The 23,072-nt window shown below is 37.8% G+C and overlaps 1 protein-coding gene across 5 annotated transcripts in view; it reads left to right on the top strand.

Moving 5' to 3' along the window:
• Positions 1-19,500, top strand: part of HELQ (helicase, POLQ-like) — a 41,161-nt gene extending 21,661 nt beyond the window's left edge. For 3 of the 5 annotated variants that reach the window (XM_010845955.1, XM_010845959.1, XM_010845958.1), the window contains 9 exons: positions 1,584-1,725; positions 2,109-2,213; positions 6,674-6,896; positions 7,951-8,108; positions 9,433-9,531; positions 12,620-12,793; positions 13,239-13,352; positions 14,805-14,939; positions 18,269-19,500. In XM_010845955.1, coding sequence (XP_010844257.1) covers positions 1,584-1,725; positions 2,109-2,213; positions 6,674-6,896; positions 7,951-8,108; positions 9,433-9,531; positions 12,620-12,793; positions 13,239-13,352; positions 14,805-14,939; positions 18,269-18,376 — 1,258 coding nt within the window. In that variant the 3' untranslated portion in view covers positions 18,377-19,500. The remainder of the gene's footprint in view (positions 1-1,583; positions 1,726-2,108; positions 2,214-6,673; positions 6,897-7,950; positions 8,109-9,432; positions 9,532-12,619; positions 12,794-13,238; positions 13,353-14,804; positions 14,940-18,268) is intronic. The other 2 variants (XM_010845956.1, XM_010845957.1) reach the window with 2 other exon arrangements.
• Positions 19,501-23,072: the final 3,572 nt, after the last annotated feature.

Below are 23,072 nucleotides of genomic sequence, written 5' to 3'. Positions count from 1 at the left end.
TCACTCTCTTCTTTCACTTTCATCAAGAGGCTCTTTAGTTCTTCTTCACTTTCTGCCATAAGGGTGGTGTCATCTGCATACCTGAGGTTATTGATATTTCTCCCGGCAGTCTTGATTCCAGCTTGTGCTTCTTCCAGCCCAGCGTTTCTCATGATGTACTCTGCATAGAAGTTAAATAAGCAGGGTGACAATATGCAGCCTTGACGAACTCCTTTACCTCAACATTTTGTAATGTGTGTGCTCAGTTGCATCCGATTCTTCACAACCACGTGGACTGTAGCCTACCAGACTCCTCTATCCTTGGGATTTCCCAGGCAAGGATACCAGAGTGGGTTGTCATTTCCTATTCCAGGGGATCTTCCTGACTCAGGGATCAACCCACATCTCTTGTGTCTCCTGCCTTGGCAGGCAGATTCTTAACCACTGGATCACCAAAGAAGTCCCTAGCTACTTCTGATTTCATAGGGCTTAGCCATTGGGTACATGTTCAGTCTAAAGTTTTATGCCTTTCTTCATCTTAGAGTAATTATTTTCAGTTATTTCTTATATCATTTCTTTTCTTCCATTTTCTCTGTTTCTCTGCTTTTATAACTTCAGTTAGACAATTAAATTGGTCATTCATTTCTCATAACTTTTCTTACATGTTTTTCAGTCTATATGAGTTATGTAACTCCTTTACTTTCTATATTACAAAATCAGTTTTTAATTATATCCCACTAACTATATTCATTCATTATTCAGTTCTTCAGTTGAATTGTTTAAATGAATTAATTTTTTATTTCTAAGAACTCTCTTCTTGTATTGTTCTTTCTTTATAGTACTCTGTTCTTCTATAAATACAGTACCCTCCAGAATTTTCTGTGCATACTAATTCAGTTTTTTAAAGTTCTTTTCTGTTCCCTGTATTATCTGTCTCTGTAAGATGTATATTCTATATGTTCTCATTGTTTTTCTTCTGTGTCATTTGTTTTCTTCATGTATTCGATAATCTTGTCTGTCCATTGAGATTTATAAATAAAGGAATTGGTTGAATAGGTAAATAGCACACGTTTTCTCTTACCTTTGAACAGGAAAGCTGGCTATAGACGTCTGTATACATAAATCTGCAATTTTATGTAGTTGACAATACAAATTCATAAATAAATATGCATATGTTAGGGGCCCGTGGTCAGATTTTTCATTTATGGAGTATCAAATCAAAAACCTTTTGAGATTATTGCTATAGTGGATTGATCGTAAGCTTTGCAGGTAAGCAGACTTAAGCTCAAATTATGGTTCTGTTAATTACTAATCTTGTTGGTTTTTATAAGCTATTTATCTGTGCTTCAGTCAACCATTTTGTAAAGGAAAATTAAAGTACATAAGAATATCACCACAAGTTTTGTAAGATAACAGATAATGTACATAAAGAACCTAGAACATCATAACATATAGACTACTGGTAAATGGTAGTTACGTACTATTTTGAGTTAATATGTCACTAAATTGAATATCATATAAAAATAATGAAATGAAGAGTTTAAAAATAGATGCTAATGGTATAGATCTAATACCACTTTTAATTAATTTTATCAATTCCATAGAGTTATATTAAGAGCACCCTATGTTGCTAAGGAATTTTTAAAGAGGAATCAGTATAAACAGATGATTGGCAGAGCTGGCCGTGCTGGAATAGATTCTGTTGGGGAGAGTATCCTTATATTGCAAGAAAAAGACAAGCAACAGGTAATAATCTGGTTGTTAGTTGGTTGTTTTGTTGTGTTTTCTCAGTCTTTAATTTCGCCCTTTGATATCATCTTTTAAAAATTAATAATATTCCTTTGAATAATGTTTCCTTCTTCTCTGCGATTAAGCATTAGAAAGAGTAGCTTGAATACTTATTTCAGTATTCAAGTATTATTCAAGTATAAATACAGTATTTCAATGAAAAGTATTTTCCCTATCTTCTTCCATTTTCATGTGGATACCTGCTAAATTCTTATTTTTTTGTCTCTCTGTTTTTCCTTTCTCCCAACCTCCACAAGATGTATGCAATTATAAAATTTTATATGGAACACAATTTATTTTTTATAATAATGTGAAACATAGTATTGCTTTAACTCTTGTAGGTATTGCAGTTAATAAGCAAACCATTGGAAAACTGCTATAGCCATCTTGTTCAGGAATTCACCAAGGGAATCCAGACTTTGTTTCTTTCTTTAATTGGTTTGAAGGTATTTTTTTTTTAATATTTTTATATCTTATTGCTATTATTTGAGACAGTGGCAGTTGAAAAGTTTTGAAAACTGTAAAGAAAGTTGAAAAAAATGTTCACTTCTATATAATGTGAGAAAGAGCAGTCTATGACATGATAAATCTAAAACTGGATTTATTTGTGGATTTTTAATCCTTTGAATTGTATGGAATGAATAATAACTGGGCATCCATTACAAGTAAGAGACTTTGGCGGATACTGTGGGGGATAAAGGAGCCTTAGAAGCATGGGTCCTAATGACAGATAATCCAGCATCTCTGCTTTAGTAAGAAAAGATCCCCTGTAAGTCCTCTGACTATATATATATGTATATAAAATAAACATTTGTGAAGTCAGTATAGCCTTTATCAGGCAGAAAATTAAAAAAAAAAAAAAGTTGGGTGGGGCACAATGGGAAAACACTCTTTTCCCTAAGATTAGAAATTGACTCTCTTTCTTCAGGTTATTCTTGAGTAAAACCTCTTTTTTAGGCTTATTCTCTTGTGCCCAAGGTCTCTCAGTCCCAAACTGGTAAAGCCAGGGTTTGAATTCAGCTTTATCTAACTAAAAACCAGGACTCTTAATCTATCATATAGCCTACCTTTATTATCCCAAATTGGTGTAAGTGAAAGTTCCAAAGGTAATTGATAAGTAAAAGATATCATGAGACCATTTTGGTCGCCTTACAGATGAATGGTGTAATATTTTATCCCCTGGCATTTTATAAGAGCCAAAGGCTACAGAAAAGGAAAGGAATTAGTCCTGAGTATTGAAGGTGATAGAGGTTTTAGATGAACAGAGGGAAGGAATAAGCCATTCCAGATACTTAAATTGAAAGATGAGAAACCTTAAGATGATGTGGAATAACAGTCAATAGACTGGATATTGTAGCTATAGAGAAAGGCTGAAGATAACCTAAGAGTAGAAAGTTGGGTGGAAAAAGTTGGGCCAGACTGTGTGCCATTGTTGGAGAGGATGGGAGAGAGTGCTTAAATACTAGACTGAAGACTTGTAGCACAGTCACATATCAGTGGAGAAATCGTCAAAGTGTTTTGTGGTGATTTAGAGCAAGGGCTCTCATGTCACACATACCTGTGTCCCGGTCACAGCTCTGTCTCTTGTTACCCTGTGTAAATTACTCTCACTTAAAACTCACCAAAAACTATAAAACACTGCTGAGAGAAATTAAACAAGACCTAAAGAAACGGAGAGAGATACCATCTTCATGAATTGGAGCACTCACTTTTGTTCAGATGTTACTTCTTCCGACATTGGTCTATAAATTCTGTGCAGTCCCAATCAAAATCTCAACAGGTTTTGTTCTTTTTTTTTTTTTTAAAGAAATTACAGATCAATACTGAAATCTATTTGGAAATGCCTTAGGGTAGGGAAAGATTTCTTATAAGGAAAACAAAAAACATAAATCATGAAAGAAAAAAATAAATAGACCTCATATTTTTACAATTCTCTTCAAAAGATGCTACTTAAGCAGTGAAAAGGCAGGAAGAAAATACACATCTGACAAATACGTGTATGTCATGAGTTAGGACTCCATGCAAGGCAATGGAATTGAGGCTTCACTTGAGACGAGTGCACTCAGGTACAGGAATCCTGGGGGAACCGACTTGGCCACAAGGGTTGGTTTTATGGGCCTGCGATGCCAGATCCATAGGGCTCAACAGTTTCAGTTAAATTCTGTGTTAACAATTGAAGTACAGCAGCAAGAAGACCAGGCAGAGTCAGCTCAGGAGATTAGCCGGTAGGCAACTGTTGTTCCAAACCTGCCCTTACGAGGCTCCTGGGCCCTGTGCTGAGAAGAACAGGCCATCGGGGTTCTTCCTTTACGTTGAGGTAGGGCTTCACCACAGGGCCCTAGTTCTGGAAGGAGGCTGGAATTACAGACAGGGTGGAGAGGCAGAAAAATCTTTGGGGTTAGAACTGAAGAAGTCAAGTCCTCCAGACAGAAACAACCAGTGGGATAGGGTGAGAGGCAACAAGGGCAGGGTGAGGTCAAGAGGCAGGAGGGTGGAGGTGGGCATCCTTGGGGACACTAGGTTTTGGTGGGAGAGATGGAAACTGCAGGAATTCGACACACTTGTCGCGCCGTGGGATGCAGGGAGCCTCCAGTGATCATTTCTCACAACTATGTTTCAGACACCCTGCTAGACACTTGATATGTTTTTATCTCTAATGTTTTTATACCTTTGAATGAAATAGTATAGTTCTGCTTTCACACAAAAAAGAATCCGAGGCAAAAAGAGGTCACATAGGCTGCTTGCACACTCTTTTCCAGGTGCTGAGGTCCTGCCTAGATCCTTGTGATGCTCGCCCAGCTGGTCTGGCATCAGCTGTGCCCTCCCTTCCCACACCCTCTCCATATTATTCTTCAATAGATCGATCTTCTCCAAATATAAATCCCTTTCTGCCTAAAGTTTGTTAGCAGTTGTTTCCCACTGCTGTTAGGATTGAGTCCAGATCCCTTATCACGGTCTTGTTTAGTCACTGAGTCATGTCCGACTTGTTTGCAACCGCATGTACTGTAGCCCACCAGGCTCCTCTATCCATGGAATTCTCCAGGCAAGAATACTGGAGTGGGTTACCATTTCCTTTTCCAGGGGATCTTCCCGACGCAGGAATCGGATCCTCATCTCCTGCATTGGCAGGTAGATTCTTTACTGCTGAGCCACCTGGGAAGCCCTTATCACGAAGCCTGGCATGCTGCAGTCCATGGGGTCGCAAAGAGTCAGACATGACTGAGCAACTGAACAACAGCAGCAGCACTGTGTGGATTTGGCCTCGCCTCTCTCTGCATCCTTATCATCTCTCAACACGCTCTTATACTCTGCACTCCACACACACTGTCCTTCTGTGTGCATTTCACGTTCTGTGCCCTTCCTACCGCGGTGGTCTGCAAGCCTGGGGCTCATTCATCTCAGCTCTCTGTCTCGTTTCACCCTCACCCACTCCTACTCCACCGTCAGACTTGCGCTTCACCACCTCTTCCTTGGGGAAGCCTTCCTTTACCGCCTGGTGCAGTCAGTCTCTTGGATGCTATTTATAGAAACACCCTTCTTTCCTTTTGTAGCACCCATCAGTTTGTCGTTGTATTCTTGTTAGTGACTTTCTTTGGCTGATAACTTTACCCCCCTGGAATGAAGCCCTGGGACAGGTCCACGTTTATTCTCCTGTATCACCAAATCCCAGTGACTAGCATAGTGCCTGGTATGTGGTTGGCATTCAGTAAATACTTGAATTATGGTCTGGCTTTAGAGTTGGTCATGGCTGAACTTGCAGGTTGGGGCAACAGTGGAGAACCCAGCTTTGAGAAGCCAGAGATAGAAGCTATCCCAGGGGGTTAAAATCACTATGTCTGAAAGTTTTTACAGAGGGATACAAAGATAATGTGATGGTAGCTAGAAGGATCAAGTAAAGGGGTTTGTTTGTTTGTTTACCCCCAGTAGTAACTGTACTCAGTTAAAAAACAATATAGAAACTAAGTATGTTGATAATCTATAAACTGAGTATCAGTTCTTGAATATCTTAAAAGTGCAGTTTTAGCCTGAATGAATATTATGTTAAGGATGGACTTTTATTAAAAGGAGAAAAAGCAATAGGAAATGTCCCTGCTCCATAATATTTTTTGTTACCCTTTATATTGGTTTACTGTGAAATTACTACTTAAGTTTTCCCACTGAAATATCATCGGAATTGAAACAGAAATATGCTCATTGATTGACTGTATTTTAGTATAACATGCTGATCTCATTGAAATTGGCTATTGTAAGTTATGCACACTCAGAGTCAGCTCTATGTCTGAATACCACCATTGCTATTATAAGTTTTAAACAGTGAGTTGGGGGGAGAAAAAAAAGGCAGCAAAATAACAAGGAAAGGAGATGGGGATGTGAGAGACAAAAAGAGGTAGAAAACTGCTGTTTATTTTCAGGTAAAATGTCAGGGAGAGTATTGCCAGATCCTGCTTTAGTGCAGACTTTCAGTTGTGTTTTCCATATGTGGTTTTTTTAATACAATTTTTAGAGCTAAAGAATATTTTCACATGTGACTGGAAGGGGACGGAGGGAGGATTTCTGAAGGAGGCCGAGTGGGAATTAGTGATAACTAGTGGGGAGTGAGCAGAGGGCACAACTTTGGAGATACTGTGAAAAATTACTCAAAAACCTAAGGAGTTTTTGAATCAGAAATGTGTAGACGTCTTCATTAAGAGTATAAATATGATAAATATATTCTTCCTTCAATTTTTTTTCTTGTCATTTTAAAATATTATAAAAGTACCTTTATGCAACTATGTAGATTTTATATTGATTTTTTATTTGAATAGCTTTGAGGTATGGAAATGAGTCCTCATGTTGATGAATTATTCATTCAAAATGATGCCTTGAATTAGAGAAGCTGCTCTAATGGTATCCTGAATTGTTTCAGATTGCAACAAACCTGGATGACATATATCGTTTTATGAGTGGTACATTTTTTGGTGTTCAGCAGAAGGTTTTGTTGAAAGAAAAAAGTCTCTGGGAAATAACTATGGAATCACTTAGATACTTGACAGAAAAAGGACTTCTACAAAAGGATACTATGTGTGGGTCCAAAGAAGAGTTCCAAAATAATTTTCATATCACAAAGTTGGGACGAGCTTCTTTTAAGGGTAAGAGCTTACCTGACTCTGACTGTGAATCTGAGGAAATGCATCAGAAAAAATAGAAATTTTCTGTAACTCTAAATTAGATTTGCAATTTCATATTAATAATAATAATCTTATCTTACAAACTGTTAAACTACTTCAATTTTTAAAAGTTGAAAAATGTTTAGAATTGCAAGTAATTACATGAAGGAAAAGATGATCCTCCCTTCTTTATGCTCGCCTACCCCAGCAATCATACAAATCTTACTATCCTACCAAGAATAGCAGTAGCAATTTCTAGACATTTTCTGTAAATTTCATAACAATTTGATATATATTCTTCTAAATATTTTGTGTATGTATATTTATGTTTGTGTTACATGTATGTATGCATATATAGATATGTACTATATATATAGCACACACACGTGCACACACATACGTGTTGAATAGTATAAGTATTTGGAGGCAGCTTGCTTTCCCCACTTATAAAATATCATGAGCATCTTCACACATCAGTCCCTTTAAATCTACCTCATTTTCTTTTAGTACAACAGTCATCCATACTATGGATACCGTAATGTATTCAACCACTCCCCTATTGATGGACGTTTATACTGTTTCTGATTTTTCTCTGTTATAAACAAGGGCATCTCTGTTCCTGTATTTTTGGATATGTGTGGAGATGTTTCTTTAGGTTAGATTCCCAAAAATAGATTAATTAGGTCAGAAGGTATGTACTTACTAAATGTTGATGGATACTATAATATCAAAATGACCTCCTAAGTTTTGTGCTAAGTTACATAGTAAGAAATTGTAAAGAAATTTTTTTTTTTTGGCCCTGAGGGATCTTTAGTTGTGGCACTCAAACTCTTATTTGTGACATGTGGGATCTAGTTCCCTGACCAGGGGTAGAACCTGGGCCCCCTGTACTGGGAGTATGGTGACTTAGCCACTCACCCACCAGGGAAGTCCCTCAAGACTTATTCTATATTTAGGTAAACCAGATTTTCTTTAAAATCACTTCTTTCCTCCTTTGGTGATTATGAAAAATGAACTCTTTGTGTCTTTCTTTTAGGAACTATAGATTTGGCTTATTGTGACATCCTTTACAGAGACTTGAAGAAAGGTCTTGAGGGACTTATGCTCGAAAGCCTTCTTCATCTAATCTACTTAACAACTCCCTATGATATGGCTTCTCAGTGTGACCCTGATTGGATGATATACTTCAGGCAGGTGAGAAGATAAGATTTTGCAATACAGGCTAAAATAATTAATCACAATATGATTTTTTATCATGTGATTATTCATTTTTTTTGCTACTAAAATATATTTGAAATCGGGCCTTTTGAAAGATGAAAAGACCAATTTCAAGTATATTTTCATAGCCAGAAAAAAGACTCAGACGATAAAGAATCTGTCTGCAATGCAGGAGACCTGGGTTCGATCCCTGGCTCAGGAAGATCTCCCAGAGAAGTGGAATGGCAACCCAGTCCAGTATTCTTGCCTCAAGAATTCCATGGATGGAGAAGCCTGGTGGGTTAGTCCATGGGAACTGCAAAGAGTCAGACATGACTGAGTGACTAATACTTTTTATGGCAAGAGCATTTTTTGTTTGTTTCACTTAAATATTTTCTGTTAAATGTAAACATGTTCATTGTCGAAAAAATAAAGTAAGGTGCAGAAGAGAAGAAAGGACCATGTCTGGTCCCTATCCCCTCAAGGTGGTTACTCTTGCGATGTGGGGACCACTACATTTTCTAATGCCTGAAATGTAAAGAAAACCATTGCTGATGGTTGAGAGTTTAATTACATGAAAGCTCTATCAGAGTCACACATGGTGTCATGTCCTGTCACACCAAGCCCAGTGATGTTGATACCTGAGAAGGAATAATCATCTTTATCACCAGTATCAAGGTGGAACTGGCTGTACCTATTACAAAACCAAGTGGTAGAGTACAGTCTACTATGATTTTACTCTGAACAGGCAGTGGCAGTATGCAGGTCTTCCCAGGTGGCATAGTGGTAACGAATCTACCTGCCAATGCAGGAGACGCAGGTTTGATCCCTGGGTCAGAAAGATCCCCTGGAGCAGGAAATGGCAACCTGTTCCAGTATCCTTGCTTGGAGAATCCCATGGACAGAGGAGCCTGGCAGGTTATAGTCCATGGGTTGGTCATGACTGAGTACATGCACACAAACACATGTATATAAACAGTGCAGTTACTTCCAAAAGCTTTCCCTCCTCTCCCTCCCCACACATCTCCCGTATGAAACATAAACACAATCCAAGAAAATCATAGACCATGGTTACAGTATTTGTGGCCATGTCTTTTAAGTTCATTCAGTATTGCAAGCTTGTAAGTAAAATACTTGTAAGTAAATACTTCTGTTATTTGTATTACTTGTAATACAATACTCGCAATACTTGTAAGTAAAATTTGTGTTATTTTTCATAGATTTTATCATAATGAAAATGTGATATGACTACTAGATTTGGTTAATGGCAGACTTTTTAAAGTTACAGTTTAATTTTTCTCTATATTCTTTTTCTGTGTAGTTTAACCAACTCAGTCCAGCAGAACAAAATGTCGCTGCTCTGGTTGGAGTCTCTGAGAACTTTATTGGGAAGAAAGCATCAGGTCAAGCTATTAGAAAGGTACGTACCATAGTTTTTTTTTTTTTCTTTCCTAAATAGCTAAGTTCAGGTAACAGAAATTAATGCTGTCATCTCATCTCCTTTGTTGATTTGATCGTTTCGGTTCACTTTTTTGTCTTTAATAAAATAATTACCACTTTACTATTCAAAACATTTGCAAACCAGAAATTTAGGTATATTTTAAAAATAATGTTATTTCTGGGTGGTTGTGATGGCCCTTTTTTGTGTCCCTTTGTATTCCTAAAATAGTCATGCATGTCTAAGGCTCTTAGCATAGGAAAAGGTAAACCTTATTAATCTATTTTTCTTAGGCTCCTTATTATGGTTTAAATCATAACAATTGTAAAATATTTTCACAATGTTATAGAAAAGAATCCTGAAATAAGTTCAGTTCATGGGAGAAAAGTTTTCTAGAAACTTTTTCTTAAGCGTCCACTTCGCATCCACTCGTCTTATAACATAAGATGAGTTTTTGGATTTTTGTTTTTGTTGGTGCTTTTCGTTGTCCCAAAGAACTACCAATGTACTTGAAGTACATAAAGCATTTTAGAAGGTTGAAGCAGAGAAGCCAAGTACTCTTGTGTGATATCTCATATTTTTGTTTTTTAAAGTTAAGTCAACAAACAAGAATCAAGTGCTGAATACGCCACTAACTGTACAAGAAGTAAAAATAATTCTTTGGCAAACACACATTCATTTCCTTAATTAACATAATTTTCTGCCTCATAATACTTACACTTTTTTTTTCAATTTTCATTTCCTTTGGTAATCTAATCTTCATTGAAGCCTAATGATCTTACCTACCATTTCCCTGTATATCTTTTAAATTTATATAGATATTACTGTTTCATTTTGAAAAATGGAAGATATTTTACTTACATTTGAATTGAATGGTGAAGCTGTCCCCTGTATTGAGGTATCATAAAAGTGTAAATGCATGGTACCTCAGTATTCCTGTTCTCAATATTTAGATTGGACCTTCTACCTCAGAAGTGACTATTGTTTAGACCTTCAGAATGTTGAATAAAAATATTTCTTAAACCTTTTGTTTCCAACTCTAAAATATATTAAAAAAAATTAATCTGGAGCTCATTACCAAGTAATAAACACTTATAAAATCATGTTACAATAATGCATCTGTTGAAACTTGAATCAGAATTTATTTTTGTTACATTTTATAAAACATGTCAATAAATGTTTGTTCAATGTATAATTATTTAAAATTGTATGAGCATGGATTTATCTTAATTACAAATGAACAAGTTACTAGTTTAATACTTTAGAAGTATCTTTTTAAACAAATTTCTAGAGAACTTATTTGCTTAATATCTACTTGATTTCTCCACATTGAAAAGGACCTTTACTTTAAACATTTCTTGTAAAAGGTCTTGAAATTGGCATAAAGTGACTTATCTCGCCATGTAATACAATTATGTCATTTTTCTTGGCTTAGAAAGTACATTCTAAGCAAAAATCTCCATTGACTCAATTTATAGTTAATAATGAAGGTGCATTAAAGTTAGGAAATTAAAAAGTGATCTTTTCCTAGTTGTTATTCAACTATCATGCTTTTTCAGCTTAAAGCTTTTAAAAGGGTGATCTAGTATCAAACATACAGAATCTAAAACTCTTATGTCCTTCAGTGTACTCATCTAAGTTCTCAAACATTCTCAGTTCTCATCTTAAACATTCTTTTACTATAGTAGAGGATATAATTTTATATTTTAAAACTATATCCTCCCTTTTCTCTTTAAAGTTCATTCTTTTTTTCCTCTGATTTCAAGCATACATTACTCAGTTTCTGAGTTACTTGGTATTAGCTATGAAATACTTTACACAAAAAATAATCACTAGGCACCACAGGCCAAAGCAGATATACAGAATAGAAATTATCAACTACAGGAAGCATTTCTCTTTCAGTGTTTTAACTTCTGGAAACATTAATTATTTACCATGACCAGGTTTAAGTCATAGAAGCTAATATTTACTCTTAGTTTACAATATAAACAAGCTTATTAACATATTTATCTAAATAAACATATTTGTCTAATTTATAATCAGTCATATATACATATGGTAATATATATATGTATATATGTGTGTGTGTGTGTGTGTATATATACACCCAACCTGTAAGTACTACCTGGGGCTTCCCTGGTGGCTCAGTGGCTCAGACAGTGAAAGAATCTGCCTGCAATACAGGAGACCAGCAGGAAGATCCCCTGGAGAAGGGCATGGCAACCCACTCCAGCATTCTTGCCTGGAGAATTCCATGGACAGAGCCTGGTGGGCTCCAGTCCATGGGGTCGCAAAGAGCTGGACACGACCGAGCGACTAACACTCAACACTCTAAATTCTACAGAAAACGTAAAGGTTTCCCCATCTCCTTCTCGTCCCGTCTTCTTTTCCTAAGGCTGCCGTCACAAATTAGCACAAACCAGGTGTCTTAAAACAACAGAGCTTTATTCTGTTACAGGTCAGGAGGCCAGAAGTCTGAAATCAAGATGCTGGCAGAGCTGTTCCTTCTGGAGGCTTGAGGAAGAGCCATCTTGCCTCTCTCATGGCCTTTGGTGGTTGTTAGCAATCCTTGTAGTCTCCATCTCACCACAGTCTACCTCCTTCCGTCTTCACACCACTTTCTCTGTCACTCACATCCTCTCTTATAAGGATATCAGTCATTGACTAATGGGCTCAAGGGCCCCCTATATATCCAGGATGGCTTCATCTCAAGATCCTTTGCTAATTACATCTGCAGAGATGCTGTTTCCAAATCAGGTCACGTTCAGAGGCACCAAGGGTTAGGAATTGAGTATATCTTTTGAGGAGGGACAGTTCAACACACTACACTCCCTACAGAAGGAAATTTAAATTGGAAACAGTTTGACTTATCTCTTTTTTTATAGACTTGGAAAAACTAATAGTTTGAACTAACCTAAAGTACAATTGTTTTGACTTCGATTTGTTTCTGTAGAACCACTCTGTCCTCTCCCTGCTGTGTACAGCGTCATTCTCATTCCCTTTTATCCAGTTTGAATGTGATGTACCTTTTAAGCAGGTCCAATACATGAATTTATTTATGTCTTTCTAGAAAGTGGACAAGAACATTGTCAACAGACTGTACCTGTCTTTCATTCTTTATACTTTGCTCAAAGAGACCAACATTTGGAGTGTGTCTGAAAAGTTTAACATGCCTCGAGGATATATACAAAGCCTTCTCTCCGCAGCTGCGGCATTCTCCTCCTGTGTGTTACATTTCTGTGAGGTAATTCCATTGACTAGAGGATACATGCTTTGCATGTCTTGTTGATGCTTTGGTCAAAGTGAACAGAACTCTTTTTAAAAATATTTATTTACTTATTTTAATTGGAGGATAATTACAGTATTGTGATGTTTTTTGCCATCAATATGAATCGGCCATGGGTATACATGTGTTCCCTCTCTCCCGAGCCCCTCTCCCTAGAATTCTTCCTGTTGACTTATTTTTCAGTTTACACTCTTTGTCCTCATCCTAAAAGCGTTCTGTTCAAATCCCTCCACGTCTGCCATGTTTCCTCATAGTAATTTTGCTCAGAGTCATTGTTCATCTCTTGCTTTCCCAACTTCCAGAGTTTACCAAAGGGTGAGTCCTTTCTAAGCCCCCTACCACACATACTGGATTCTGAAATAACTTACGACATTTCAATTCTGCAAATCTCTGTGTTTTGCAGGAGCTTGAGGAGTTCTGGGTTTACAGGGCCCTTTTGGGAGAACTCACCAAGAAGCTGACCTACTGTGTAAAGGCAGAGCTAATCCCACTCATGGAAGTGACTGGGGTTTTAGAGGTTAGTAACTTCTTAGCTCCCCAACTGAGATGATTTCAGCTCACAGAAAAATCAGGTTTTACTTTTGTGTCACAGGGTAAGTGGCAACAATAGCCATATTGCTCATTTATCACAGGAATCTGTTGTATTTGTTTTTAATAAATTGCTGCCATGGCCTCCCCGAAATCCCTGTCAATCCAGAAGCAGTCCTGATGAAAAATCACATTTGTGGATAAATGTAACGGTAGAAACAGGGTGATTCTCCCCAAGTGCATGCGCCACCCCTCTTTGCTCCAAGCATGCGTGTGTGCCGTGCCTTCCTCCTCTCCAGCAGAGACTCACCTGCTGTGAGTTTAGACAGTGCTTGTGGAAGGTGGTGGCCACTCAGTGGCAGTGAGAGTCATTTTCATTTTCTAAGAGAATGAGATGAAGGTTTCCTCGGCTGGTTTCTCAGCTTTCTATTTTTGATCAACCCTTGTTTTCTGTTTATTCTGTTATTAAGTTCTTAAACCAGAGGAATTCTGCTTGGGAAAGCGTGCACACACATACACACACTCACACACACACTCCAGGGAGTAGAGTGTAGATAGTGAGAACATTCTAGGGATACTGAACTAAAACATTTGATTGGGGATCTGAACTAATGCCCCTTCCCCAAGTGCCCTAAGGAGTTTTTTATTTCTGTTTTTTTAATATTTAATTTATTTATTTTTACTGTGTTGGGTCTTATTTGGGGCGTGGGGTATCTTCATTGTGGCACGTGGGACCTGTCGTGGCACGTGACTTTCTCTCTGTGGCACGTGGGCTTAGTTGCCCCACAGCATGTGGGATCCTAACCTTAACCAGGGATTGAACCCACATCTTCTGCATTGGAAGGTGGATTCTTAACCACTGGATCACCAGGGAAGTCCCCAGGTTTCTAATTTCTGATTGCTGCTGCTAAGTCGCTTCAGTTGTGTCCGACTCTGTGCGACCCAATAGACGGCAACCCACCAGGCTCCCCCATCTCTGGGATTCTCCAGGCAAGAACACTGGAGTGGGTTGCCATTTCCTTCTCCAATGCATGAAAGTGAAAAGTGAAAGTGAAGTCGCTCAGTTGTGTCTGACTCTTCACGACCCCATGGACTGCAGCCCACCAGGCTTCTCCACCCATGAGATTTTCCAGGCAAGAGTACTAGAGTGAGTTGCCACTGCCTTCTCCGATTTCTGATTGCAGCACACATCAATTGACTTCACCTGCACAGAAAGCTAGCTCTCTTGCAGTCAGATTGGAGCCACCCAAATTATTTTAAAATTCTTTTAAAACACTTTTAAAATTCCTTCAGATTCTGATGTGTCATCTTTTCATATTTACTTTATTATCTTAGTTTATTCCTATCTCTTGCAAGTGAATTTTTCCCTTCAGTGAAATCCTTAATTATTTTTTCCTAATCCCCAATTCTGATCCTAATGATTTTTATAAATACTTTTCAGGGACGAGCAAGACAGTTATACAATGCAGGTTATAAAAGTCTAACGCACTTAGCTAATGCAAATCCTGAAGTGCTGATAAGGACAATTGATCATTTATCAAGACGCCAGGCCAAGCAAATTGTTTCATCAGCCAAGGTAAGCAAACAAGGCATTTTTTAATCTTTATGATATTTTACAGTTATCTCCTTATACTTTAGACATATTAACTATAGGCACAAAAATATATATTCACATATGTGGATAAAAATAGTGCACATGTTATGATACAAGGCTTGTTAAAAAGAGAAAAAGGATCTCCCAAAAAATAAAGGCACTTTTAAGAGTTCACTGACATATAAGGAACTCTGAACTCATTAAATTCCGCCTCCTACTACTCTTGTCACAGAAATCCTTTCCTCAGCATCCCCAACATCTGGTCTTCTCACCTTTAAACACCCCCACTGACAAGGAATTTACAACCTGGAGAACTAAGTTCTATTTTTGGACTCAGTGTTACAAACAGCATCCCAGTATAATGAGGCTGCCTTAAAATGCCTACCATGGTATCGTAGTACTACCGTCTGCAACCAGGCTCTTTTTTTGTTCGTTTGGTGGTTTTTCACATGCTTGAAAACAGCTCTTGTTGCCCCCAAAGGTTTCTCTTTTCTGTTTCTTTCACCTGTAGTCAACAGTCTACTTTTAGGTTATTCACTCTCCTGGTTACACTTTGCTAGTTGCAACCCAGTTTGTCACTACCCTCCTGCCCCATGTGGGTAAATCCGTTACGCAGCAGTTAGGGGTTATTTGGCCGCCCAGGTGGCTCAGCAGTAAAGAATTCACCTGCCAGTGCAGGAGACATAGGTTCAATCCCTGGGTCAAGAACATCCCCTGGAGAAGGAAAAGGCAACCCACTCTAATATTCTTGCCTGGAAAATCCAATGCACAGAGCAGCCTGGCAGGCTACAGTCCATGGCATCGTGTCTAAGAGTTGGACACAATTTAACAACTCAATAGCAAGGGATTATTTCCTTCTTGATCTCAACTATATTTCCATCCTTGTGGTCTGAAATTGTATAGTTGTGTGTGTGTGTGTGTTTTAAGTTCATTGTTATACTATTGTCATATATAAATCGAACTGACTGAAAAGTAAGTTTCCAGCTTACTTTTTTGAAAGGCTCTCCCATTGTTTGTATTACTGTGATTGATCTTCGTGACAGCCCTCTCAGGACACTACAACTTGTCCTATTAAATAAGGAGTTCTTTGGGTTGATAGGGTTGAAATTGTAGTTATTTTATTGCTGGAGCACCTAGCACGGTATTCAGCCTATAGTAGATGTTTAACAAATATTTGAATAAATAAATAAATGAGATTTAAAGAAATGAAGTGATTTACCCAAGGAAACATAGCTAGTCAGTAAGTAGTAGAGCAAGACTATAGTGTTAGACTATATATTATTAAAGATACAAAGGGGAACTTCCATGGTGGTCTGGGAGTTAAGACTTGGCCTTCCAATGCAGGGGGTATGGGTTCAATCCCTGGTCTGAGAGCTAAGATGTCACATGCCTTACAGCCAAAATACCAAAACATAAAACGTAAGCAATATTGTAACAAATTTAATAAAGACTTTTAAAGTGGTCCACATCAAAAAAAAAAAAAAGTATACAAAGGGAGCTGCAGTATCAATGGCCAAAATATTTAATAAGTGACTTTAAATGTTAAAAGTATTAGACAACTTCAGGCACAATAATGTGCGTAGTGTTATGCTTTATATCAAATTGGTAGAGAAAGTGGTTTTTTTTCTTCTCTGATTTTTATTGAGCTTTTTGTTATAAAATGTTGTAAGAGAAATAATGCAAGTATTTCACACCAATATACACAAACCCAGCTGCAACAAATACCAACATTTGATTTCCATTGTTTTTAAAGAAAGGAGAAAAATCATTATTCAAATATTCATTGACATCTACTATGTACCAGTTTAGAAATAGGTTAGAAATAGTTTCTTTGTTTATTATGCTCCTTTTGAAATTAACCATATTAGTTTTAGGAGCTTGAATAAAAGTTTTCTTTGAAACACTGATAGTGACAGCTTATGGTAAATGGTGCCGCTGGATTTGTGGTCTTTGAAGGAGAAGATTTAACTCCGGGACCAAAGAAGATTCTCAGTCACTCAGAGCTTTGTGTGCAAAATTTTATTTTAAGGTGGCAGAACAGAGAAAGCTTCTGACATAGACATCAGAAGTGGGTAGAAAGAGTACCTGCCTCACTAGTGTAAGTGGGGCCTTATATACTTCTCAACTGGCTGCTGAGAACAGATAAAAAGAATACCTCAAGGTTGTAAGAGTTCCACCAGCCCCTTTCCCAAGGCATGCATCCTGAGATGACTTTGGCACAAGATGAGCCAGGGAGAATAGGTCCAGGGCCAGGTCTCTGGGCTGGATACACTGTTGCTGTGTAATCAGGGGTACAAGTCTGAGAAACAGGTTCCCAGGCAGGATTTTTAACAATTATAATCATTTAACATAGAGCCTAAGAAAAGCATTTCCATGAGTAAGACATTGTGCTGTGTGATCATTAGTTCAGGACCTATAGAAAGCCTAATGTATATGGCAAGATACATTGTCACACAAGGCTTAAGGAAAGCATGAGCCAGTATATTCACCTCCTCCTTCAGTTCAGTTCAGTTCAGTTCAGTTGCTCAGTCATGTCCGACTCTTTGACCCCATGAACTGTAGCTCGCCAGGCCTCCCTGTCCATCACCAACTCCCAGAGCTCGCTCAAACTCATGTCCATCAAGTCGATGATGCCATCCAGCTCCCGGAGCTTGCTCAAACTCATATCCATCAAGTCGATGATGCCATCCAACCATCTCATCCTCTGTCATCCCCTTCTCCTCCTGCCTTCAGTCTTTCCCAGCATCAGAGTCTTTTCCAATGAGTCAGTTCTTCGCATCAGGTGGCCAAAGTATTGGAGCTTCAGCTTCAGCATCAGTGCTTCCGATGAATATTCAGGACTGATTTCCTTTAGGATTGACTGGTTTGATCCCTAAAGGGCCCCAAGCTTTAACTCTCTCAATAGGTTTTTAAAAGATAGCATACTAAACTGTGAGGATTAATAAAATCTATATATATAGGGTAACATTTTTAAGAACCAATTAAATTTTTTCAAACCTGTCTTAAATTTTATAGGTTAAAAGTTAATTTTAAGTGGCTGAGTCTTCAATAAAACAAACCTTTGAGAGTATTAAAGCTCCGTTATTTTTGGTATACCAAATGTAGTGATCAGCTAAAATGGCTTTAAATGCCTCAGCTTCATTTACTATAATTGCTGTTCTTAAGTGACCATTTTTCAATCTCATTATTAATTTTAATGTCTAGATTATGCTGATACATAAGGATTCAGGTATTGAATAGATGGTGGTAAAATGTTAGCAGTTCCCTAACAATGCATATTTTTGCTTCACATCTTGATTTTTTTATTGTAGATGCTGTTGCATGAGAAAGCAGAGGCTTTGCAAGAAGAAGTAGAAGAATTATTGAGATTGCCTTCTGATTTCCCTGGTCTTGTGGCCTCTTCTACTGAAAAGGCATGAAGCTATCTGAGGAGCATTTTTAAGTATGAATTATTTATTGTACATGCATTTTATTAAAGCTCTCCTATAAGTTATAAATGAAAAAAATATATTTTAACTATATATATTAAGAACTGTGGCTGATGTTTGAATAGTCCTCTCATCCATACTTACATAAATAATTATGCATTATTTCTCTAATCAAAAGTCTGGCATCCACCACAAAATGAAATCCCAAGTTTCCCAGCATATCCCCAGCGTACCTTTGCAACCAGACCTTTCATTATCCTCCTACCCATTTCTTTCATCAAACTTAACTATTTGCAGTCCCAGAATTTTCCCTGGGATTCACAAACCCACTGTTTCCTATCTGCCTTAAACTATTCCAAGTGCGTGGAAAATTATCTTTAAAATGGATTATATACTTTGTTTCAACTAAAAATGCTCAAATACTGTCTCCTGTATGAAATTGTCCAAGTTCAGCCTTATCCCCACCCCATCCATGGGTTCTTTCCCTCCTCTAATGATTGTGAGCCCCTCACTCATGTCCAGGTCTTCATAATGCTTTATATAATGTCTGAAATCCCCTGGAGGGCCAAGACCTGTGTTATGGTCTTTGTATGCCACATAGCACCTACACAATTTGCTGCACAAAGTAAGGACCTCTGTGAAAAATGAATTCTTACTCAAATTGATAATTTAAAGATTCTCTTTAAACACAACTTAAATATTACTTCTTCCCCCTCCCTTTTCTGATTCTTAGCTCAAATGTAGATGACTGGTTAAACTGGGAAAAGAGTAATAACTATTATTATTTACAAGTACTAAACTGGTTTAGTTAAAGCTTCCCTCACATGTCTGAGAGACACCCATTGGCAACTTTGCAGATAGATCCACAGTCTCAGTTCTCTGTGCCTCAACATTTAGCTCATTGTAATATGGGCACACCTCAGAGATGTTATGAGTTCAGTTCCAGACCACCACAAAAAAGTGATTGTTGCAATAAAACAAGTCATATGAATTTTTTGGCTTCCCAATAAAGTTATGTTTACACTATACCAAAATCTATTATGTGTGCAATAGTATTATGCCTAAAAGAAAACAACATATATACCTTAATAAAAAATATTGTTGAAAAACTCTAACCATCATCTGAGCCTTTGCGGAGTTGTAATCTTTTTGCGACAGTAACATCAAAGATGACATTAATAAATGTAAGAATAATGACAGAGTTTGAAATATTATTAGAATTACCAAAATGTAACACAAAGATACAAAGTGAGCAGATGCCGTTGGAAAAATGATGCTGACAAAATTAGAGTAATTTGACCAAGGTCGTGTACTATTGATATTTGTTGCAAAGCAGGGACTTCGGACCTGGACGATCCCAATCTAAAGTCCATGCATGCATGCTCAGTCACGTCGACTCTTTGCAACCCCACAGACTGTGGCCCACCAGGCTCCTCCGTCCACCGTCCATGGGATTTCCCAGGCAAGAATACTGAAGTGGATTGCCATTTCCTCCTCCAGGGGATCTTCCTGATTCAGGGATCAAACCTGCATCTCCTGCATTGGCAGGCAGGTTCTTTACCACTGAGCCGCCTGGGATGCCAAAGCCTGTGCACTTAACCATTATACAGTCTGGCCTTGGTAGAATTTTCCCCATTTTGTCCTTCCTGAGTGTCTCTTTCACCTGACCTTGATTTTGCCTCCAGCATGACATCACATCGCCACACCTCGTGCCCTCGTGTGAGGTACAGGACAGCATCCTAATGCCCTGGTGGAGTCCTGGGCTGCACTGCATGTATTCCATTTGTTGCAGCTAAAAAAGTTGTAAGAGAGAAGCTGGCCGCCTGCTGGCTGCTTGGACTCAGCCATGAGGTTGTCCACAGTCCACTGGTCCACAGTCGAACCTTCAGCGTTTTAAAATCGAGACACCCCAGCTCTATTAGTTTGCCCAAGTGAGTAAGGCTATAAGTAAGCCCTGATTCTTGCTAATCAATTTATGAGGCTGATGTATAATTTATTTCATTAATTTATTAAGATTAGAGGCAGCAGGTTGGAGGGATACCTTTTCAGAAACTAGAAAACCTGTGCCTGCAGTTTGGGACCATCTGCCCTGCCCCCAATCAGTGTGTCAGTAAGGCGAGCCACTGAAAGTGTACCAAGGGTAGTGATGGCTGATCAGCCCTAAGAGATTTTAAAATATAAAGAAAATGACAGTTCAGCTCTAGAGAAGAAAAGTAGATGAGTGGGAACACAATAGAGAATAAAAATAGATTCAAAGACATTTAAGAATTTAATGTGTAATAAGCATGGTTTTTCAGTTTTGATTGATAGAAACCCAGGTATATCTAGCTTAAACAAAAAAGAAAATATAGTGGCCACATTCTTAAACCATGACAGTAATAACACTGGTTTCCAAGCAACTGGAACCAGAGACTAGCATTTCAGGGCTTGCCACCTGTTCTGTGTCAGGCAACTCTAGACCAACTGACCCAGTGGCTTCAAGATGAAAGCAGAAAGAGCTTTCTGCTGCCATCCCAGGTGGAGAAATCCCTGAAGAGATTCTCTTTGGTCTAATTGGTCCTTGCCCACCTCTGAGGCCAAGATCTAGAGTTTTTGCTTTGTACTAGTTTTTTCAGAAGTTGGAGGGAAGGAGTGGTGGGCAAAGAAGTACAAGGGACACTTAAGTCACAGTGGAGAAGATGGATCGTTCCAAGAATGGCGTTCAAACGACGGCTGCATCACGTTTTAGGAAAATATTCAGCTCAATTTCCACCTGTGTTCTTAAAACAACTTAACTTTTAGGTAAAATGAGAAGATTTGAATGTGGACTTCTTGGTGGTGTCATCTGACTTCTCTGAAGCATCAAGAAGGGTACCTGTAGTTCCCTTGTATTGAGCTTCAACACATTAAAATTTTAGCAATTCCTGTGTAGCTGTCCAGTTTTCCTTTTTGGATTTTTTTCAAGCTATGAGCAAGATTGCCCATTTCTAGAGTGCTTAACTTCACCACGACCTTTCTTATGTCCTAGCTTTTTTGGATTTGCATTATGAGCTTCAACAACCACCAATGAAAGAAAAAAAAATTTTTTTTTCTATTGGGTACAGCAAATTTTTGATCAAGTTCAAGCATTTCAAATGCAGCTATCCTCTCAACAAATATCCAAAGTGCCATTTTTTTCAGGAATAACTAAGAATCGCCACAGCTTTTGGATTCCATACCAATATGATAAAAAGTAGTACAAAGACATGTAAGCATTGTTATACTTAGTTTTCTTTGACAATTTCCAGTAATTTAGAATCATACTGATAAATTTGCATTTTCTTTTGTTACTGTCAATGACAAATAATAAGGATGACAATAAACCAACCTTTAATGAGGGCTAACCCTGTGCCAACAATATGTTAAATGTTTTGTATGCTTAGAGATTCCTTACTGAGGAATCTGAGGTACATTATCATTTCTACCCTGTGTTACAAATGAAGAAAGTGTGGCTTGCCCAGGATCACTCCATTGATAAGGAACAGAGCCTAGGTCACAGCTAGATTAGACTGATAGTTCTTTCTTTGTGTTTATTCGCATGGGAATGGCAACCCTCTCCACTGTTCTTACCTGGAGAATTCCCATGGACAGAGGAGCCTGGTGGGCTACAGTCTGGGATTGCCAAGAGTTGGACACGACTGAGTGACTAACACACACACACACACAAATTCGCATTACAGGCTAACCTATGTGTGTTTGGAAAGGATTTGATCATATATATGCATATCATCATATGATATCATATCATCATATGCAGACAGCATATATAATAGGCCTTCCTCCTGCCTAAAATGCTGTGAAGTAATGGCAAATATGATGCGATAAATTAGCATGCTTCATTTATAAAATCGTCTTTTGATCTCTCTCTTCTGTAAGTGGTTGCCCAAGTGATATATGGTCACTTGGAGTACTTGAAGATATGATAATTCTCTTTAAGGGGAGCATATGTATGTAATGTATAAAAATTTTGCTATTAGAATTAACACTGCCACTCCAGAGGAAATGAATGATTTTACTCTAGCTGAACCAAATGTATTAGATCATTAAACCTCCCCCAAAGGAGATTTATGCACAGAGAGGGTTCCTTCTTTATAGAAGTTAACTATGGTAAATACCTCCCATTTTTATTAATTGCATCTTCTCCAGTGAAAAGATTTTTTATTTATCCCTTCAACAACTTCACTAAAATGTAGAAGTTCTATCCCTACTTGACTAAAAAAAGCAACAGCAAAAAAGATCCGATTATCATGGAGATTGGGAATTTGCATCCCTAATTTTTGAGGGGTTTTATGAGCCATAGTATTCCATGATATTTCCCCTAAGTTTGTTTTCTGTCTTCACAGAGGCATAAAGTGTGTTATTATAATAAAGAGATATGCATAAAGCTAGGGAAATGTAGGCTACCAGTAATGTAAGTATAAAGAACCAGCTATTATAATGCTGTGTGCTAAATCAGTGTCTTTTATAATAAAACATAATATTACTGTATGATCACACACAAAATTGGAAATATTCTACTCACTCTACATGAAGTACAGTAACACGAGTTTAATTCTGTGTAAGTTTGTAAGTACTTTGAGAGTCTATGCCCATTCTAGAAATGATGAAGGAATTCAGCATTTTGCTGAAATTTGTTAGAGTCATTCAAAAACTCAACGAAAACATGTAC

Source organism: Bison bison, unplaced genomic scaffold, assembly GCF_000754665.1.
Source record: "Bison bison bison isolate TAMUID 2011002044 unplaced genomic scaffold, Bison_UMD1.0 scf7180017864228, whole genome shotgun sequence".
Classification (NCBI taxonomy): Eukaryota; Metazoa; Chordata; class Mammalia; order Artiodactyla; family Bovidae; genus Bison; species Bison bison.
This window is presented reverse-complemented; position numbering and strand designations above follow the sequence as displayed.